Source organism: Xiphophorus maculatus, chromosome 13, assembly GCF_002775205.1.
Source record: "Xiphophorus maculatus strain JP 163 A chromosome 13, X_maculatus-5.0-male, whole genome shotgun sequence".
NCBI classification, from domain to species: Eukaryota; Metazoa; Chordata; class Actinopteri; order Cyprinodontiformes; family Poeciliidae; genus Xiphophorus; species Xiphophorus maculatus.
The window spans coordinates 13,801,244-13,822,682 of NC_036455.1; the positions used below are offsets into that span (position 1 = coordinate 13,801,244).

At 41.6% G+C, this 21,439-nt stretch overlaps 1 protein-coding gene across 1 annotated transcript in view; it reads left to right on the forward strand.

Annotated features, from left to right (window-relative positions):
* The window catches only part of LOC102217266 (unconventional myosin-Ig-like), a 44,463-nt gene that overhangs the window by 6,638 nt on the left and 16,386 nt on the right, over positions 1 to 21,439 (forward strand). Inside the window, exons 3-21 of the mRNA XM_023345357.1 lie at positions 457 to 665; positions 2,261 to 2,354; positions 2,472 to 2,637; positions 3,902 to 3,955; positions 4,050 to 4,145; positions 4,443 to 4,559; positions 6,151 to 6,357; positions 6,439 to 6,584; positions 6,671 to 6,785; positions 7,967 to 8,137; positions 8,733 to 8,803; positions 13,282 to 13,356; positions 14,447 to 14,579; positions 16,248 to 16,414; positions 16,781 to 16,988; positions 17,322 to 17,545; positions 17,869 to 18,013; positions 20,385 to 20,489; positions 20,852 to 20,965. Coding sequence (XP_023201125.1) covers positions 457 to 665; positions 2,261 to 2,354; positions 2,472 to 2,637; positions 3,902 to 3,955; positions 4,050 to 4,145; positions 4,443 to 4,559; positions 6,151 to 6,357; positions 6,439 to 6,584; positions 6,671 to 6,785; positions 7,967 to 8,137; positions 8,733 to 8,803; positions 13,282 to 13,356; positions 14,447 to 14,579; positions 16,248 to 16,414; positions 16,781 to 16,988; positions 17,322 to 17,545; positions 17,869 to 18,013; positions 20,385 to 20,489; positions 20,852 to 20,965 — 2,617 coding nt within the window. The remainder of the gene's footprint in view (positions 1 to 456; positions 666 to 2,260; positions 2,355 to 2,471; positions 2,638 to 3,901; positions 3,956 to 4,049; positions 4,146 to 4,442; positions 4,560 to 6,150; positions 6,358 to 6,438; positions 6,585 to 6,670; positions 6,786 to 7,966; positions 8,138 to 8,732; positions 8,804 to 13,281; positions 13,357 to 14,446; positions 14,580 to 16,247; positions 16,415 to 16,780; positions 16,989 to 17,321; positions 17,546 to 17,868; positions 18,014 to 20,384; positions 20,490 to 20,851; positions 20,966 to 21,439) is intronic.

Here is a 21,439-nt window from a genome sequence, read left to right on the forward strand (position 1 = left end):
AAATTTATTTATTAAAGCTGCAATGTGTAACTTTTATAAAAATAATATATATTTTTTACATATTTGTTGAAACTGTCAGCATGTTGACAGTTTATTAGACAAATAACCCTGGAAAAAATCAGGCAAATCTGCCTTCTCCAAGTAACAACCAATCAGAGCCAGGAGGCGGGGCTTACTGCTGTCAATCAAACTTTTGCTTCAGTAAGAGTAGAGATACTTCATAATAAAATTACAGAAGTAAAAGTAAAAAGTACAGCGTAGTAAAAATACTAAAAGTAAACTGTTTCCAAAAAGTTACTCAACTAAAGGTAACTAGTTACCCAACTCTGATGATTATCTCAATAATCAGCCCTAGTTATTTGCCAGTTAGCCTATCAGAAGGTTCCGAAGTCATGACATCATCAACCGGGTGTCCTGCCGCCATTTAAAGAGACAGTAACCGTGTTTTGTTCTCAGGTTCGAGAAGGGCCGGATCTACACCTACATCGGGGAAGTGGTCGTGTCCGTCAACCCGTACAGAGAGATGGACATCTACGGCAAAGACGCCATCGACGCGTACCGCGGCCGGGAGCTGTACGAAAACCCGCCGCACCTGTACGCCGTGTCCGACGCCGCCTACAAGGCCATGAAGAGGCGGGCCAAAGACACCTGCATCGTCATCTCAGGTATTCCTGCAAACCCGCTGCACACACGTTAACGTTTACATCTGTAAAGAGATAAATATAAAAAATATACATTTTTGCCCTGTGGGTCGAAATCCCCAATTTGAAAACAGTTAGAGGTCAAATTTTTTCCATTTAAAAACTGTGACTATTTTCATAGATTAAAGTAGAAAAGAACAATTTATTGTAGGTTCTTTAATAGGAGAACGGCGGTCAGGTTTCTACCTTCTGTTTTACATTTTGTTAGTTTAGAAAATGTTTTCAGTCTCAGCAACAGAAAAATGAGGCATTTATCTTAAAATCCTTTCCGTCTTTAGCTACGTTCAATGACTGGGTGTCCAAGTCTGTTGAGTTAAAAGTTGCTGGATGTTTGCAGCCATATTTAATATGATATTAAAATAAAAGTAAAAATTGTGGCTATTAAAGAAAAAAATCTTTGTGTTTTAATGAACATTTTCCATCTAAGAAAATCTCATCTCAAATATGTATAGAAAGCTTTCATCTGCACCAAATCAATTTGCTTCATTTTCATTTTACATCAAAATATTCCAAGGGCCACAAATGGCCCCCGAACCACACTTTGAGATCCCCTGATTTAAGTTAAATGAGCGTTTGCATAAAATAGCTTCTTATTTCTCTGAGCTTTTACATTTTCTGCGTCACCAACATTAAAGCTGCTCTCTGATGAAAGTTAGTGACAATAATTAGAACAATAATAATGAAAATTGAATTTATGGTGAATTAAATGAACCAGGGCCGGTAAAAGCTTTTCTGGGACCCTGGGCCCCCACACCGACATGTTACACCAGATGCTTCATCATTTCCAGGCTTCACTCTGTTTGTAAACACTGAGTATTATCATCATAATTCATAATTGGCTTGCATCATTCTCTTCTTGCTATAATTCATTTTAAACTTGACGGACTGAAGGAACTGAACCATGCAGGCTTCTGGCCCTTGATGGCTGATTTTCGATTCGTCTGGTTTTAGTGTTTCTGTTTTTAAAACACATCCGCTGTCAGTTTTAAAATGTCTATAAATATTTAGCTGAGCCGCGACCTGAAACACAGAAGTATAATAAACATGTTACAGGTCTCCTCCGTAACACTTCAGTGCAGTTTAATGTATTTTCTGCAGTAAAATGAAACTTATTTTCACATATGGACAATAATATTAGAAATCACCAAGCAATATGATGTTTTTCAAGTGTTTTGTATGAAAAATTGATGGGAATAACCTGTAAGAAAAACATGATGGTTCATTTTTCAGTCATATTTTCATTGTGTTATTCATTCATTTATACATGCTGCAGTTTCAAACTAAATATTTAGTGAGTAAGTTAAATACTTCGTTTGAGACTTAATATTTAGACTAGTTATTTAGCTAAATAACTTGTTAAAAGCTAAGTATCTAATTTGAAATTGTGACATTTATAACTGTAAACCAGAGTGAACATATACATTTTTAAAAATTACCCCATTTTTTCTCTTGTGCCAAACTAAATAACCAAAGTTATCTGAAGCTGTTTTCATTTTATTAAAGATAATTCAGATTTCTGCTCCTTGAGTCACAGCGTGGATGTGAACGATGTGTTTTAGGTGAGAGCGGTGCAGGAAAAACAGAAGCCAGTAAATACATCATGCAGTACATCGCAGCCATCACAAACCCCAGCCAGAGGGCAGAGGTCGAGAGGTCAGCCCGAGAACTAAACCTGCACCATTTATTCTGATTTCACCTGTTATTTTCATTACTTAAGGCTCAATTTCTCTCCTAATTTTCCTGAATGTCTCCTGCTTTGTGGCGGCTCAGCGTGAAGAACGTTCTGCTGAAGTCCAACTGCGTTCTGGAGGCCTTCGGGAACGCCAAGACGAACCGCAACGACAACTCCAGCCGCTTCGGGAAGTACATGGACATCAACTTTAACTTCAACGGCGACCCGACCGGAGGACACATCAATAACTACCTGCTGGAGAAGGTAGTTATTTTGGTTATTTAAAATCTCTTCCAGCTCCAGGGTGAAACGTATGTTAGAATTGAAAGTTTATTGATCTTTGAGAATTTGTTCTTGTATAATTACTGTTATATTAATTGAAAATGGTCTCAAAACAACATTATTATCATTTATTGCAATAACTTCTGAGACTATTTGTCATGAGTTAAAGTTTGTTACTGTAACAGGTCTATTTGTGTCCAACAGTGAATATAGATTTGAAATATTCTAAGCTTTATTTCTGGCAGTTTTGGTGATTCAGCTCACAGAAAATGAAAACCCAACATTCAATGGTTTCATATTCGTAGAAAGTTGAGTGGAAGGATAAAGGTGCATAATTTTGCGTGAAATTGTCTAACAAAATGATTGAGTCGTTCCAGTACGTTTTCTCCAACTTGTTCATGATATGCTAATGTTTTATCTGAACTTGTGTAGATTTGAAGAAGTGATGATGTGTGAGAGAACAGCCATTAATAAAGGTGTGAGTGACGCCGTCAGGCTGATGCTGGGTGTTTATTAGCTCATCTGAGGGTAAAAGAAGAAGCTGCTGCAGCTGAAAGGACGAAAAAACCTTCTGGCTGAGAGCAGCTGTGAACGTTGCTGTTTTATTGTGAGAAAGCAGAAATAAAATCTGTCATCTCACCAGAACCAGGAGGTTCAGCTTCAGGGATCAGCAGGGAATTATTTCCTGCTACATAATTTACTGTCAGTCCTGAAAATCAAAACTTAGATTTTTTGTTTTTTCAGGGACAATTTTTGATTTTGTAAACTAAAAACAAAAGTTATCTACTTTTCCGAAAGCTACTTTGACTGTTTGGAGTATTTCCTACTTTGCTTAAAGATGCAATTGACTCTAATATTTATTGTCTTTAAATAATTTTTGTTACTTTAATAAAACATAAAAAATATAAAAGTCTTCTATGATGTAATAACAGAAAAACATACAGAAATTATGATTTTCAAAAGCAAAACCTATACATGAGAGTAGGCATGTCATGATGAGTTTGCTGAACCATAAATATATTATATATATTAGCCATAAATCTATATGTTGTATGTAAGGTTAACGTTGAAAGCTCAAAAACACTAGTGATATTTGGTTAAGTCTCACTTTTTATTTACTGGCAGTTAGCTGGTTTCACTGCAGTTAACCAGCATGGTGGTGGCAGCATCATGAGGCTTTTTCTGCCGTTTGTGCTGGTAAACTTGAAAAACTGAATGGCGGCCATCTTTGTTTTCCTGTTTCCAGTCCAGGGTGGTGCAGCAGCAGGAGGGGGAGAGGAACTTCCACTCCTTCTACCAGGTAGACTTGGTGATTTAAAGTCCTCCGACTGAACGGAGATTTTTTCCTGCTACGTTTTGGATCACAGCAGAAAAATGAATCTGCGTTTCTGCAGCTGCTGCGCGGAGGCTGCGAGGAAACCCTGAAGTTGCTTCACCTGGAGAATGACGCTGCACTTTACACGTACACCAGAGAGGGCGCTGCAACTGCTGTGAGTTTATCTGATGACAGAAAACCGTTTGTAAAATTACACAGTGAAAACTTAACAGCAAGCTAAATATTTAGCTCTGACCTAGCTGGGTCTTGCTAGTTAGTTAGCGCTGAATAGTTTGCTTGCTAACTAAATATTTAGTTTGACACTGGCATTTATTAATTACTATAAAAAATTAACCCTATTTTTTCTCTTATGAGGCTGTGTAACTCAAATTATTGCTGTTAATTTACTAAACGCCACTCAACAAGAATCTCAGGTACCTTTTTGACCTTTGACCTTTGTTTTCTGTTACAGACTTCCAACAACGATCGCTCGAGCCACAAAGCGGTGATGAGCGCCCTGGAAGTGATCGGCTTCTCTAAAGAAGAGATTACTACCATCTACCAGATCCTTGCTGCCATTTTACTTTTGGTTTGTGAAAATAAAAAAGTGTTTTTTTGTTTAATTTATTGGGTAATATTGTTTTTTTCTATTTAACAAATGACAAATCACAGGAACAGAGATGCCGACTTTACTGAGTAAATGTTATTTTACAGGATTGAAATGGTTATTGAACAGTTCAGGAAGTTATTCTTTGGCACAGACTTTTCACTCATCGTTTCAGTTTTATAATTATTGAGTTTTGCTAACTCTGCTGCTAATTTGACCTAATTAACCACAATAGAACTCTGGTCAGAAAGCAAACAGTTTAAAATCAGTATCTGTTACTGATACAGAATAAATATTGTTTGCTGCAACACAGCCTGGGTGGAGAAACTAGAGGAAATAGAACTGCTTCAAAATAAGAGCGTGAATTTTAACTACAAAATTGTTTGATAGAATTTGATTATATATAGTTTTATTCTTCTTCTTCTTATTATTATTAGAGATAATAGCGCCACGACCACACTCGTTACCAGCAGGTGGCGGTAATGCACATCTTAAGTTTCTTGCCAACCGCCAGAAGAAAAGAATAAAAGAACAGCAGAAGAAGAAGAAGAAGAAGAAGAAGAAGAAGAAGAAAGTCAAACTACTGGAAGAATTAACAGTAGAAAACCAAAACTTCTACAAAGATGTCAAACTTCATTCAACTGTAGCTTTACAAAACAGGCAAGTTAATTAGCGCGTTGAATTTATCCGGAAAGATGAATTTAGTGGAAGCTAAGTGTGCTAAACGTTAGCATAGTTAGTAAAAACGCTGTTAGCGCATCAGCGCGTCCGCTATTGCGCTTATCAATGCACATTAACTAAACCAAGTGTTTTTAGAGGGAGTCTGAAGTTTTTGTAGGTTTAGATATTTGTTGCCAGAGTTGGGTAGTAACTACTTACAATTACTTGAGTAACTTATTTGAAAAACGTACTTTTAGGAGTATTTTTAATATGTTTTACTTTAGTAAAAATCCCGTATTCTCTGCCCACTAAATGAAAAACAAACATGTTTTAACCCAAAGTTCACCAGACAGACACACGCCTGCAGGTTTGGTTAAAATTTAATACGTTTTTTATATTGGATAAAAAAAAACTGATTTGGAAAATGTTTCTTTTGCCTGATTTTGTTATTTTTTGTTACTTATATGAATTTTTGTCATTTTCGTCCCTAAAATATAAAATTTCTTTACTTAACTTTATATTTTGGTTGCGCTAATGATGTAATTTTTACATATTAAATGATTGATAATTTGATCAGATACTCGGTTACTGATCAAATTACCTGAGTAGACTTTTTTACCAAATACATTATTAGTCTTACTTTTGTAATTTATTGGATGGCTACTTTTAATTTTTACTTGATATATTGAAGTATTTCTACTCTTACTTGAGTATGATGTTTGGGTTCTCTGTCGTCCTCTGGTGGTTGCTAACATGTGGGCTGTTGAATTTTAGTAAACAAAAGTGTATAAATTCTGATTCCTGGGTTCAGTTTAATCTTTTTACACGCTTGTTTCTGTGTTTCCACATGGAAATGTCCTGCTGCTTCCTGTAGCTTTCTCCAGAATCATGATGTTTCCGTTTGTGTTTTCAGGGTAACGTGGAGTTTGGGAGTGAAGGCGAGAGCGTTCAGATCCTGGGTCAGGATACGGTGAACCACATCTCGGAGCTGACCGCCACAGATCCCGACTCCGTTGCCAAGGGCCTTCTTTTCCGAACCGTGGCAACCGGCGGCGGCGAGGTCATCGAGAAAGGTCACACGGAGAAGGACGCCTGCTTCGGCCGGGACGCCTTCGCCAAGGTGAAGCTGCCACCATAGGAAAGGAGAGGAAGAAATGCTGCAGGTGATAACATTGAGATCGACTTCATTTTGATTCTTTAGGCACTTTATGAAAGGCTTTTCGGCTGGATCGTGAGCCGCATCAACAGCATCATCGAGGTGAAAAACTACAACCCAGTGCTTCATGGGAAAAACACAGTCATAGGTGTGCTGGACATCTACGGCTTTGAGATCTTTGACAACAACAGGTTTGTGTCTGTTGGTGGTTTTTTAAAACTCAGAAACGAATCGTTTTGTGTTTTCTTACGTTTTTGCTCCTGTGTTGTTTTTCCAGCTTCGAGCAGTTCTGCATCAACTACTGCAACGAGAAGCTGCAGCAGCTTTTCATCGAGCTGATCCTCCAGCAGGAACAGGAAGAATACCAGAGAGAAGGAATCACCTGGCAGCATGTGAGGAAAACACACACACACACACACACACGCACACACACACACACACACACACACCCACACACACACACACACACACACACACACACACACACACACACACACACACACACACACACACACACACACACACACACACACACACACACACACACACACACACACACACACACATCGGGGCTTTAACATGTGAAAAAACACACACAACGACTGACTGGTAGCTTTTCAACCACATTTAGGGATTTAAGGAAATAATTCCTTAATATTGAAGAAACTCAACTAGTTACACTGACAGATTATTTCACTTATAACAAGGGAAAAATATCTTGTAATAAATAAAATAATCTACCAATGCAACTAGTATTTCTTTATCAATATCAACAAATTACTGACTTGTATTGAGTGCTTTTATCTAGCAGAAAAGTTACTTCTTGGTTAGTTTTTTTTTAAGTGTAACACAATATTTGAATAAGAAACTAGACAAAAATACTTTAAGATTTTATGTTTTTGAAGTGCAGGGACAAAATATCTGTGTCTGTTCCTGTTTTACTGAAAACCTCAGCTCAGGCGTGTCCAAAACCTTTTTGCAGTTTGGGCTTAAAAATGGCCACAGAATGTTAACTATTCAAAATAATAATAATAAAATTGTAAAACCTATTTTATTTATTTATTTTTTAATTACAGAAGTGTTTTAATGCCAGTGCTAAGAAGAAAATCTCATGATTAGAAAATTTAAAACGTGAAACAAAACATGTTAATAAAAAGTTTCTGGTTTTAACGAAACATAAAGCTACAGGTTATGATTTGTTGAAAAGGCATGAAGGACCTGGCTGTGTCACCGTTTCTTCTAAACATAAAAAATCCCAGGAGATTTTTCTGTTTTACTGTTTCTACCTTTCTTATTTAAAAAAGAAGATTTTTAAATATGAGACAGAAATCTCATTATAATGACAAAGTTTTCTCTCTTAAATCAGATTTTGCAGAAAGCAGAATTTGTGAACATGAATTAATGAGTTAGAACATGTAGTTTGTTTTCTGTAATCACCTTTTAGCTCGTTAAAGTTGCCTGTCAGTTTTTTGTTGATTTTAACATCAGAAACGAGAATCCAACTGCAGATGAATAAAACCTGTTCACAGCAACTCAGACTAATCCTCCGTCTTTGTTTTTATTCCATTTCCAGATCGATTACTTCAACAACCAGATCATCGTTGACCTGGTGGAGCAGCAGCACAAAGGAATCCTGTCCATCCTGGACGAAGCTTGCCTCACCGTGGGAAAAGTGACGGACACGGTCTGCCTGGACAGCATGGACACCAAGCTGGCTCAGCATCCTCACTACACGTCCCGCAAGGTGGGACTGTTTCCTGCTCAGCAGCCTCACATCCAGAAAACATTTAAAGTTAAAGTCAGACTTTTTAAAGACATTCTGGAAAAACAAAAGACTGTTAAAAGGAAACAGATGTGATCTTATCGGCTTGACTCAACAGGAAGTGATGTAGAAACGTCCTCTGACTGATGGTAACTCTGGGGAACAATCCTATTGCTAAAGTGGATTATCTAAGATGCTACCTTATAAGCAAATAATTCACGTTATTAGCAGAAATGTGAGGCATAATGAAAGGAATAATGCAAGTTTTATGACTTTAATTGTATAATAAATATATTTAGTTCTTAACAGGTGGTAAAAAAACAGCATTCATGGCAGACTGCTTAAATTAGTGACAGCTGTATTATAATGCTGGTTAATTTGGAATAGATTAAAACAGAGGTGTTGCAGTTTAGGGTCCAGCCAGCAGAGGGCAGAAGTGCCTTTCTCTGATATTCTTCCTATGAGAGCATGAAAACAACTGAAACTCTCTGGGATGTGGAAATGTCTCCATGAATCAGGATGAAGCGAGACAGGAATTAAATTTTACCTTCTCCTGTTTTCTTCTTCTGATTTCCAGCTCAGCCCCACAGATAAAACCATGGACTTCCAGAAACATTTCCGTATCCGCCACTACGCTGGAGACGTCACGTGAGTCGCTCGCATCGCCGCTCGCATCGCCGCTCGCATCGCCGCTCGCATCGCCGCTCGCATCGCCGCTCGCATCGCCGCTCGCATCGCCGCTCGCATTGCCGCTCGCATCGCCTCTCCAGATGAAAACATGACGGGCTTCAGGGGGCCGAACACTGAGTCCCGTTAGAGGGGACATACTACACAAAACTCACATTTTTCAAGTTTTATTCTTCCATTTGGGTCTCGACTGCTTCTAAAGAGACTCCAAGCGCTTAACGTACATTTTTGTGCAAGAGGTTCATGACTTTTGGTGTCTGGAAAATGAGCTGTTTCAAAAACCTCCCAGTAAGTCACATTTGACTGGAACTGCAGCGTTATCCAGTTTTTTTGTGCTGGAGTCCTCGTAAAATTACAACTTTATTCTCCTAATATTATAACTTTATTCCCATAATTAAAAAGTAAATCTTAGCCTGACCCTTGTATTTTGTCCTGAATTCAGAGTCCAAATAAGTAGAACAAGATGTCCGCCCTGAGCGCGCTGATGTCACTCTGAAGTACGGAAACGCATTGGTGAAAAAACATCCAGATTTTTAAAAAAATGTAATCAAAAATTGGATTAATGTGATTTATCACTCAGATTTATGAGTAACAATGTTATTACAATTTTCATAAATTCAGCTGAATATTTTCCTACATTTTGTTGCCCTAATTTAAAGCTAAATACTGTCTAAACACAATATTTAGTCGATGTGTCAGCTGTTCAGATTGAACATTTTAAATTAATCACTGTATCATCTGGAAAACTTTAGTCAGGAAGCTAACATGTAACGTTCTGCTAATATATAAACAATAAGCCGCGTCCTCTTTGTAGTCGGAGTTTAGAAACTCAAGATTTGCTACTAATTATGTTTACAGATTGGATATGAAAGTTGCTTGTATATATTTTAGTCTGAGTTATGATTCAGGGTTTGAAACTGCTTGTTCTTCATCGCTGCTCCTCTTCCTCCTGGCCAGCAGTCACCCTGCATGGCTTTGCTTTCTGAAGAGCTCACGTGTCCTGCCCCAAACGGAGCAAGGGGAAGGACATTAATATGTCAAGGGAGCACGAGGAAGAGGAGGAGGAAGAGGGATGGAGCTGATAAGACAGTTTAGTCTGAGAGGCAGCAGCAGTAATCACTGCTTGCAGTCTGGTGGGGGTTCTTTAAATCTGGGAAATCCAAATAAGTCCCAGAAACAGATGCTGCTTTGTTTATGTTTACCACAAGACGCTGATCATCCGCTGATCTGAAAACGGAAAAGTAGCTAAATGAGATAATACTAAATTATTACAAAGGGCTGAACTGTTTTTGTGCCAGGATAAGGCTGGATAAATGATCAATCCATCCCAGATATTTATTTAAATTTATTTTATGATTCATCAATAAAAATGTTCCAAAATCTGAAGCTTATTTTTTCCTTCATTTGCTGTTTTTCAGCTTTGGCTGCATCGTCTCTGCAGAAGGTTTAACATATCCAGCCTTAGATTATCGTGTTTAAAAGCAGCGCAGCAACCTGTTCTGTAAAGTAGATTATATTTAACTAACAATTTTTGTTCTTCTTAGAGACATAAATTGTGACTTTCACTATTTTTAGCATCTGCACAATAAGTAGTTTTACCCTTATGACTGCAGACCCAGGAAATGCAATTCTGAATTTAATTAAATGCTAAATGTGTCACAAAATGTGTGGAAATAAACAGAGGGACATGGTGTTGTTGTCTGAACGGGATCCAAATCCAAATGGTTTCAGGAAATTAGTTTTCAAAACAACCAAATAAATTTGAGTTAAAACGTATCTGGACATTTAATTTAGAGGAAGCAAAGTACAGTTAACATTTTCAAAGTTGACAAAGACACTAAAGCGCTAATCTCAAACATTAGTTTTGCTAACTTTAAAATACTACAACATGGTATTTAGCAAAACGATAATAATTTACACCAAAAAAATTAAAGTAGAGAAAGTTAAGTGTGCTAAGCATTTTCAACGCTAAAGCGCTTATCTCAAGCATTCGTTATGCTAACACACTACTGCGTTATCACGGCCGGCGGCGTTATAACCGCTGGCGGCGTTATAACCGCTGGCGGCATTATCACGGCCTACGGCCGGCGGCGTTATAACCACTGGCGGCGTTATTACCGCTGGTGGCGTTATAACCGCTGGCGGCGTTATAACCGCTGGCGGCGTTATCACGGCCTACGGCCGGCGGCGTTATTACGGCTGGCGGCGTTATTACCGCTGGCGGCGTTATAACCGCTGGCGGCGTTATAACCGCTGGCGGCGTTATCACGGCTGGTGGCGTTATTACGGCTGGTGGCGTTATTACCGCTGGCGGCGTTATTACGGCTGGTGGCGTTATTACGGCTGGCGGCGTTATTACCGCTGGCGGCGTTATTATGGCTGGTGGCGTTATTATGGCTGGTGGCGTTATTACGGCTGGTGGCGTTATTACGGCTGGCGGCGTTATTACCGCTGGCGGCGTTATTACCGCTGGTGGCGTTATAACTGCTGGTGGCGTTATTACGGCTGGCGGCGTTATTACCGCTGGCGGCGTTATTACGGCTGGTGGCGTTATTACGGCTGGTGGCGTTATTACGGCTGGTGGCGTTATTATGGCTGGTGGCGTTATTACGGCTGGCGGCGTTATTACCGCTGGTGGCGTTATTATGGCTGGTGGCGTTATTACGGCTGGCGGCGTTATTACCGCTGGTGGCGTTATAACTGCTGGTGGCGTTATTATGGCTGGTGGCGTTATTACGGCTGGCGGCGTTATTACCGCTGGCGGCGTTATTACGGCTGGTGGCGTTATTACCGCTGGCGGCGTTATTATGGCTGGTGGCGTTATTACCGCTGGCGGCGTTATTATGGCTGGTGGCGTTATTATGGCTGGTGGCGTTATTACGGCTGGCGGCGTTATTACGGCTGGCGGCGTTATTATGGCTGGTGGCGTTATTATGGCTGGTGGCGTTATTACGGCTGGTGGCGTTATTACGGCTGGCGGCGTTATTACCGCTGGCGGCGTTATTACCGCTGGTGGCGTTATAACTGCTGGTGGCGTTATTACGGCTGGCGGCGTTATTACCGCTGGCGGCGTTATTACGGCTGGTGGCGTTATTACGGCTGGTGGCGTTATTACGGCTGGTGGCGTTATTATGGCTGGTGGCGTTATTACGGCTGGCGGCGTTATTACCGCTGGTGGCGTTATTATGGCTGGTGGCGTTATTACGGCTGGCGGCGTTATTACCGCTGGTGGCGTTATAACTGCTGGTGGCGTTATTATGGCTGGTGGCGTTATTACGGCTGGCGGCGTTATTACCGCTGGCGGCGTTATTACGGCTGGTGGCGTTATTACCGCTGGCGGCGTTATTATGGCTGGTGGCGTTATTACCGCTGGCGGCGTTATTATGGCTGGTGGCGTTATTATGGCTGGTGGCGTTATTACGGCTGGCGGCGTTATTATGGCTGGTGGCGTTATCACCGCCGGCGGCGTTATAACGGCTGGTGGCGTTATTATGGCTGGTGGCGTTATTACGGCTGGCGGCGTTATTACGGCTGGTGGCGTTATTACCGCTGGCGGCGTTATTACCGCTGGCGGCGTTATTACGGCTGGTGGCGTTATCACCGCCGGCGGCGTTATAACGGCTGGTGGCGTTATCACCGCCGGCGGCGTTATTACCGCTGGCGGCGTTATCACGGCTCCTCTGTGTCAACATGGCCTTGATGGTGCGGATGAGGGCGTCGTGATGACAGATGGCTCTGTGTCACCGCGCATCGCCGTCAGCCGGCCTCGGCCCGTCTCTGGGCCGCGTCGGGTCCTCTCCAGCTGAGCTGTCACCTTTTGGCATCGGTCCCTGTCTCATCCCATCCCGTCCCAGTCGATCCTCGCTGCGGCTAAATATACCCGCGTCCTCGCCACCCGCTGCCCCTCCCCTCCTCTGTCACCAAACGCCATCATCAAAAGCTTTGACCTACTTTACTCTCCTGCTCTTCCTCTGTTTCTGCGCTCCTCACCTGGCTCTCCTCCTCTTCCCTTTTCCCCTGCAGAGATAACACACCTAACCTCTCTCAGCTCTTGTTCCCTCTCTGCAGCCTCCACCTCCTTCCTCTGAGTCTTCCTGTTTTTTCTGGAGGCTTCACTTTGTTCATCTTGTGACTTTTCTTCTATTTCCCAGCAGATAACTTTACTTTGACCTTTCAACTTTCTAACTACATTTACAGAGAAACTCGTCTTTTCTATGTTTTTATAAATAAATTAAATCAGGTGGAAGCACTGACCATTTCTCCGTTTTCCTCGTTGAGGTTTGATGAAGGTTCAGTGGAAGATCTTCCTGTATTTTGTTGGTTATTGTTGTGATTATATTTCGGATCTTTTTTCGTTCACAGCAGATTGATTTCTGATTCTCTAATCTCCTGAACTTGTTACAGTTTTTCTGTCTCATTTCTTTCTTTCTGTGTTGCAGATATTCTGTTGACGGTTTTCTGGACAAAAACAAGGACCTCCTTTTCCAAGATTTTAAGCGTCTCATGTACAACAGGTACATCAAAAGTATCAGGGTCACAAAAATACCATTTTCAAAAAATAAAATCACAAAAAATAGTTTTTTCTTACCTACTCAGCGATAAACTAAGGACAAACTATTTTAATTAAAGAAATAATCAGATTTTCTGTAGGAATTGGATTGCAGAGAAAAAATTTAAATGTTTTGTTTGTTTTTTTAGTTAAATAAACAAACATCCAATTTGCTTATGACTGAAAAACATATTTCATCTGTTGTCTGCAATAAAAATAGCATCTGGGTCAGAAAACACTTCCTGCATTTAGCCATGATACAGCAGTTAAAAGCAGGTTTGGCTGCATCACTGTGGACTTTAGAGCAACGGTGTCCAAAGTGTGGCCCGGGGGCCATTTGCAGCCCTCTGGATGTTTCTACTTGGCTCAACAATTCAAGAATGCAGCGAATCTGCAACTGTTTCAAGGTTTATACAGATTAATAAAATCTTATTCAACATTTAATTAGGTACAAGAAAAGGACTTTTATTTTATTAGCAATGTTTCTTTGGTTATACTTTGATAAAACCAGCAAACGCTACCTAGCCTTTGTTGCTATGACTACAAAAACAATTAAGAATGAGGAGAATAAACCCCAAGGAGTCATTTAATGCAGCAACTGTACCGCAGTCTGTTTATAATTTGGATCAGCAGTAATTTACAAAACCTTTTCTACTATATTTATGTTGTGTCACTTTATTAAAATATTGTCTGTTTAGTGTATAATTAAATAGATCTTTTCAGTTTTAATAAAGTAATGAGGCCATAAAGGCAAAAGGTTTGCGTTAGAGGAAGTGAATGAGTCGATGTTCTCCCAGTTACCATGACAACAGGACCAAACCAGAAAGTTTGTAAAAGTGAAGTAAATAATTTTGATTTAAAACTCATAGTTTAGTAGTTTTTGTAGTTTTGCGGTTGTGAGGCTGCAAAACATCAGCCAAGGGTCAACAAATGGCCCCTGCGCCCCAGTTTGGCCTCCGCTGCTCTGGCCAGTCCAGTAACTGGGTTAGTGAATAAATGAGTCTCACTTTTTAGCCCAGTTTTTGTTGGATTCACCTTTTTTCTCTTTCTAACAGTTCGAATCCGGTCCTGAAGGAAATGTGGCCAGATGGTCAGCTGAGCATCACAGAGGTCACCAAGCGACCTTTGACCGCTGCGACGCTTTTCAAAACCTCCATCGTGGCTTTGGTTGATAAGTTGGCCTGCAAGGTCAGTCCCAGAGAGCGACGGCGGCGCAGAGAGAGGCGCTAGAAAAACTTTTCCTGTAAAGATGGAATATTTGGGTTATTTTTTTGCCTGGCTCTGATGCTCTGTTGTACAGAAATATATATTTTAGAAATGTTGAATTCCTGTTTAATGTTTGCTTTGCTAATTCAGTCATATTGCTGAGAATGTGTTTAACATTCCCTGAACATAGATCTGCAGCAGCCAGACGTTAAAACTCCTCCTGGTGTTTGACAGGAACCTTTTCCTGACTTGTTTTCTCCTGGCTGAGGGGAGGAGGAAGCGTGTTGCGCAGAGCGGGGCGCTCGCCTCTCCTGGCTGAACCCGTCTGACGGCCTGAAGTCTGACACTTCCTGCTGTTATTCTGGGCCGCGCTGCTGTCAGGCTGCTGCAGCATCTGCAGCATCTGCCTCCATGTTTCTGAGGTGGAAAATAAAGGAAACTCCACCTTTATTTTTTATCCAGGTCAGGTTGGGAGAACGCGTTGCTCTAGTCTAGACGTTCCTCATTCCTCTGTCGTATCGTTTCCTCCACTTTGGTTGATATCTTTATTTTCGTCTTGTGAGTGTTGTGCTTGATGTGCTGCTAATTAGGCTGCATGTGAGACGAGGCTCAGCTGCAGCATCTGATGCAGGTCAGTGCACTCAGCCTGAGCCTCGGTGCGTCTTCAGTTTATTTATGGGCAACAGCAGAGAGAAAGTCCAGCTGGAGTTTCTGACAGGTGAACTGATAGGGCAGCACTGGATGATGGTTGGAGCTCTGTCCGTGTATAAACATAAAAACACGTTTCACGTTCACAGAAGTGCTGCACAATTCAATAAAATAAAGCAAGGTAACAATAATTACAACAAGAAATATATGTTTAAGAGTAAGGTTAAAACAAAATACAAATGTCCTCCGTAACTGTCGTTATGAAAGAAACTCTGTTTGAATCAAATCCAGAAGAATAAAAAGGATTCGTATTGACCTGATACAATGTCAGCACAAATTATATTATTACTTTTATTACTTAATTTGTAGTATGGAATGTTAGAAAAGGCTTGATTAAGTGATGTTATTCAAAAAGGGAAGAATAGTCGACAAGTTGCAGCGTGACGTCTCGTCCTCAGCTTACAAAAAATACCCCCGTTTTTTGGCGATAATTAAAGTTTTTTATTGGCTGGAAAATGAGCCGTTTCAAAAACCTGGAAAGTTGAGTCACGGAGCATAAGGGCAGTGCTCCGTTACCTAGCAACCCCAGAGGAGTTCTGCTTGTTACCTAGCAACCCCAGTGGAGCCCCACGCCATTTGGTCAGGTGGTTTCACCGCTGTATGCGCTGCATAATGGCTGCTGGAGTTTTGTTGTTGACTTTCCATCCAGAAACCACTCACTGAATCCTTGCTGGTTGTGTAGGAGGCTCCACTTATGCTTTTCAAAGATGTACAGTTGTATTCAATCAAAACAAGCTGCTGCAGCTTGTTTTGATTTAAAGTGACGGAGGCTGAACTGAGCAGACTAAAATCTGAGTATCTAGGAATGATTTTGTGCAAGAAAGTAATGAACATGTTTTGGATAGGCCGTAGTAGACTCACCCTAACCTGTTCAGGGAAGCATCAAAGGTAACCTATGGAGTCAGGTGAGGAGTCACTAACAGTTTGTGTTTTGTTTCTAAGGAGCCGTACTACGTTCGATGCATAAAACCCAACGAGATGAAGTCTCCGGTGCTGTTCGACGACGCGCGCTGCCAGCACCAGGTGGCGTACCTGGGTCTGCTGGAGAACGTGATGGTCCGCCGGGCCGGCTTCGCCTACAGGCAGCAGTACCCTCGCTTCCTGCAGCGGTAAGGCGGCCGCAGCGCTGCGTGAGATCAGACCGTCAGCTCCTTTAGCTTTTAATAGAGGGGTTGTGGATGACCTCAGACATTAGACGGTAGCAACACTTTTTCCTTTTTAACAATATTTTAATTTGCAGTTCTATCAGACTCTGTATATATATATATAAAATAAAAACTAGAGATGCACTGATCCAAAATATGCATATCTGATGTGTTATGAACTGATTCCTTAATTGTTTTTTAAATAAAGTGGAAGTCATGTCAGTTCAGTTCACAGAACATCGATCCCATTTTAACCAAAATAACGAGTTCCTCTGTGTTTTGGCTCATAAGTGGATATATTGTATTAATGATTAATTTGCTGATGTTCAGGTATAAAATGACGTGCGAGTACACCTGGCCGAACCACCTGATGGCCACGGACCGGGAGGCGGTGGAGGCCATCATCACGCAGCACGGTTTCCAGGGCGACGTGGCGTACGGCCAGACCAAGCTGTTTGTTCGGACGCCGCGGACGCTCTTCACGCTGGAGCAGGAGAGAGCCGCCCTGGTCCCCATCCTGGTGCTCTTCCTGCAGAAGGTCCTTCAGCTTCATGACGCTTCAGATTACTGCTGAACCCTTTCCTGTTTCTAATGAGAATGTTCTGATCTGACAGCCTAATTATGTGATTCAGAGCTAATTTACTCCAATTATAGGCGTTTCCGATCAGTCTGTCTCATGAATAGGTGCTTCTGCCACTTTGAATTCTAATTTCCTACAACAATAATTGGAAAAATTAATGAGATCCAGATCAGTTACGTTAAAGCCAGTTACCAAGCGCCCCAACCTCCTCCCTGACCTACTTTCAGCAGTCTGATCCAAAGGAAGGAGAACGTTTCCATCGGTGAATTTTTTTATTCCCTCGCCCATCAGGTTTGGCGAGGCGCTCTCGCTCGCCTGCGCTGCAGTCGGATGCGCGCCATCTACACCATCATGGGATGCTACAAGCGCTACAAGGTCAAGGCCCACTTCTGGGAGGTGGAGCGCCGTTTCGCGAGCGTGCGGACGATGCCGGACTACGGGAAGAGCGTGGAGTGGCCGGCGCCGCCCGCAGCTCTGGCCCAGTTTCACAGCATCACAACCATGCTGCATCGCAGGTGAGAGACGACGGCTGCAAACCGGACAAGGGCAGCTGAACCACATTCATTTAAATCCACAGCTGGTGAATATATGACTGAACATCAGGAACCCAAAATGTAGCAAGTTAAATATTCAGCTTCAAACAAAAATATTTAGCCAGAAAGATACATATTTAGCTTCAAAACAAATATCTAGTTAGCAAGCCACATATTTAGCTTGAAGCTAGATATTTAGTTTTCAAGACAATTAATAAAGAAAAACGATTTAGTTAACGAGCTAAAAAGCCGGCTGGCGTGTTTCAGAGTTTTGTGTTTGGACTCTGGCTGGTTGTTGTTTTCAGGTGGTGGGCGCGGCAGATCGTGAAGAACATTCCTCCGTCTGACATATTGGAGGTTCGAGCCAAAGTGGCGGCGCTGACGTCTCTGAGCGGGGAAAGGAAGGACTGGGGCGTCGGCCGGGCCTGGGAGAGAGACTACCTGTCCAGCGTGAGAACATTTTATTCAACTTAAAACTCTGGACTTGATAACTTTGGTTGATTAATTACATGGATTTTATGGTGGTAAAAATTTTATTCCAATTTATTGCATGTTTTGTTTTTTGGACACCAAAGTCCCGGCCTGGAACCTTTGTATTGTGTTTCTGGTACGACCGTAAATCTGACGCACAAACGACTTGAGATGGTTTCAACACTTTTTTCCCTGTCAGTTATATTTAAACACACAGGCAAAAATTAAACAAGATAAAACATAAAATACAATGAGAAACAAATTGACTAATTAAATTAGGAAGAAACAGACCCTTAAGCATATTAATGCATTAAAACCACATTTTAATCCATTTAAACAGTGTTGCTCCTCATCACTTTGCTCCATGTGGGTTTGACCTGAAACATTTTCAGAGTAAAAACAGGGAAAATCCGCTGAGTTTGATTCCTGCTGCAGGCTGAACTTCCCCTCGTCTCAGTAAATAAGCCCTGAATGACCAGCAGTGTATAGGATCACAGAAAACGGTCTGTTGTTGTGGATGTATGCGGCGCATGTGACTCGCCTCGGGCCGGCCCGGCTCCCTCTGATGAGTCCCGCTGTTTCCCGGGTAGCTGCTGATCTGAGGTTTGTTGGTGGCTGTGAATTCGCCCGCAGGCCGCTGCAGCGTGACCGGGTCCTGAGCTCCTCCGCTCGTCTCCCGGGCGGCCGGCCTGTGACTCGCCGGCCGCCTGCGGGGCTTCATGTGACGCCGCCGTTCCCCAGTGACCCACTCTGATCCCAAATCACGACCTGAACGCGTCTGAAGACAGCCGTTTTCAGAGGAATGAAAACAAAACATCAGAGCAGATAATTTATCATCTACCAGGAACTCAGAGAAGCTAACTGCAGTTTCTAACTGACTGCAGATTACTGATCTATAAAAAGCCTGACCTGACGATTCCTTTTTTAGCCAATACCCATGAATTTTTTTGTCTGAAGTGTTAAATAAATCAAGAACGTTTCTGAGTTGGTATCAGTGGGGCGACTGTTATTGACAGCGAACGTGCAGATCTGACCTGGTGGCCAAACCTCTCACCGCAGAGCGGAAGAGGACAGAGGCTGATTTTTAGACTTTTGATGAGGAAGATAAAACCGGTGAATAAAATCGGCTTCACATAATCTCCTAAAATTAAGTGAATCGGCGCCAATAAACCGATTCACTTCTAAATGACAAACTGCAGCTGGGAGAGCTGGGCTTACTGGGAATTACAATCTTTAAAATGTGAAAGTCATCAAAGTTATTATAATTAATTACTACTAACGAAATAAAAACTAGAGATGCACTGATCCAAAATTAATATCTGTATCAGTTCCAACATCAAGAAACATGTTTAGATCAATGTTCCTGATCTATAGCGGCAAATCTATTCATTCTATTTCTGTGCTGTATTTTTATTTTACATTATATTTAAAATTCTTAATGACACTTTCTGAACCACGTGAAAGAAGATTTGTTGCAGTTTTTGGTGACTAACCCGTCGTCTCTGTTTCTTATTTTACATTTTTCTGTTCTGCTCCTACTGAACAAATGAAAGTTGTTTTTACGTGTTCGACCAAACCAGTGAAGCTGTTGGAGGACTAAATTGTTCTGTACTGGTGCAGCGTTACCACATAAATGTGTAATTAAGTTTAAAAATGAGAACAGCTGAAGTGAATTGGGCTGGATCAGATCGGTATCAGCCGATGAAAACAGTGGATCGGTGCATTCCTGACGGTTACTTCACTGTGGTCCAGAATGCCTGGAAAACACACGAAGCCGTCCGTTTAAAATACAGTAAAGGTGAATCCACAATGAATCCGTTTCATTCTCCAGAATCTAGATGTAAAGTTTTCTAACCTTTTGGATAAATGTGGATCAGAAAAAGGTAAATAAAGTTTGGACAGTTATGTCATGATTTCCATCTGTCCAACTGTCTGTCTTTAGTTTTTGCATTGTTTATTTTTAAAGCTTGACAATTGAGATTAACTTAAGATTAAACTAATAAAATGCAGAACAACCCATTTCCTTCCTGGAGTCTTTAGGTTCTGATCCGCATGACAAAATGACCTGAACTAACCGAGTCATCACCTTTTCTGTCTCAATCTGGACTTCTGACCATTCATGCACCTTAAAATGCAAAACAGCCCAAGATCCTCTAAATCTGAAATAAAATCTGAAGTTTCGTCTGCTGCTCTCTGGTCTCGTGACGCCGGCTCCCAGCTTTGATCTGCTGCTCCTGGTATTAATGCCATAAAAGGCTTCAGGGTTTGGGAAAGGTCAGGCCTGACGACGCGACGCTGCTGCTGCAGCTGCTGCTGCCGACATGCTAATGCAGCCGTTTGGTCACTGCAGGTGCGGGACTGTCCTCACACCAGCGCTGCCTTCATCAGAGTCTCCAAAGAGCTGAAGAACAAAGACGGCTACAGCCAGGTCGTCTTCTCCGCTTTCTGCAGGAAGGTACGGCTCCCGTTGGGGTCAAAGGTTTCATCACGTTTCCACAAATCTATGGGATGTTCTCCTTTAGCACTAACCGCTAAATTAAAGATCAAAACATGAATATATGCTAAAAATTAAAATTATGATGCAGTAAAACTGGATTTAAAGCTTCAGTCGGGTTTTATCTTTGTTTTAGTGATTAGCGTTAAATTAGAACATTAAACTTTCAATTTTTTAGTTTAGTTTCTGGTGTTTGTACCAGAAACTAGACTAAAATACTTGGTAAAATTTTATATTTTTGCAGTGAATGCTTATTAGTTTAGATTTTTAAATGACAGCAAGCTGCATGAGAAGCTCAGAAATGTTTCTTCTGTTCTCTGCAGATGAACAGGTTCAACAAAAGCACAGACCGAGCGCTGCTCGTCACGGACACGTTCGTCTACAAATTGGAGCCGAAGAAGCAGTACAAGGTTCTGAAAAGGCTTCCTCTGGACTCGGTGAGTGAGCTCAGACAAACTGCGCCGCGTTAGCGGACTCTCCTGTGAATAAAGTCACTCACCAGTGTTTCATCTCCAAGGATGAAGGCGTCGTTACTCTGTGTGTTTTTCTTTTTAATCATTAAAACTCATTAAAAATCTGTTACAGCGCCTCGCAAAAATATTCATACTGGAATTAAAAGCACTAAATTAAATCTGTTAAACTCTGAATCGTGATTATTTCTGTGCTGCATCAAATTGTTTCCCCGTGGCAGAAGGGAAACTTTAGGGGTGTGAATACTCTTCATGGTACTTTGTGATCCATTTTCCTTCCCGCTGCTGTCCAGCTTCGCTTCAAGCTTGAATCGTTTTTACATCCAGAGACCAAAAATAAAACCCTCTCCGGGCCGCAGCTGCAGACCCAGATCCAGACGGGAACCGATGTGGGTCAGACTCCGTTTCCTGTGCAACCAAGTCACCTGCAACACCTCTGGA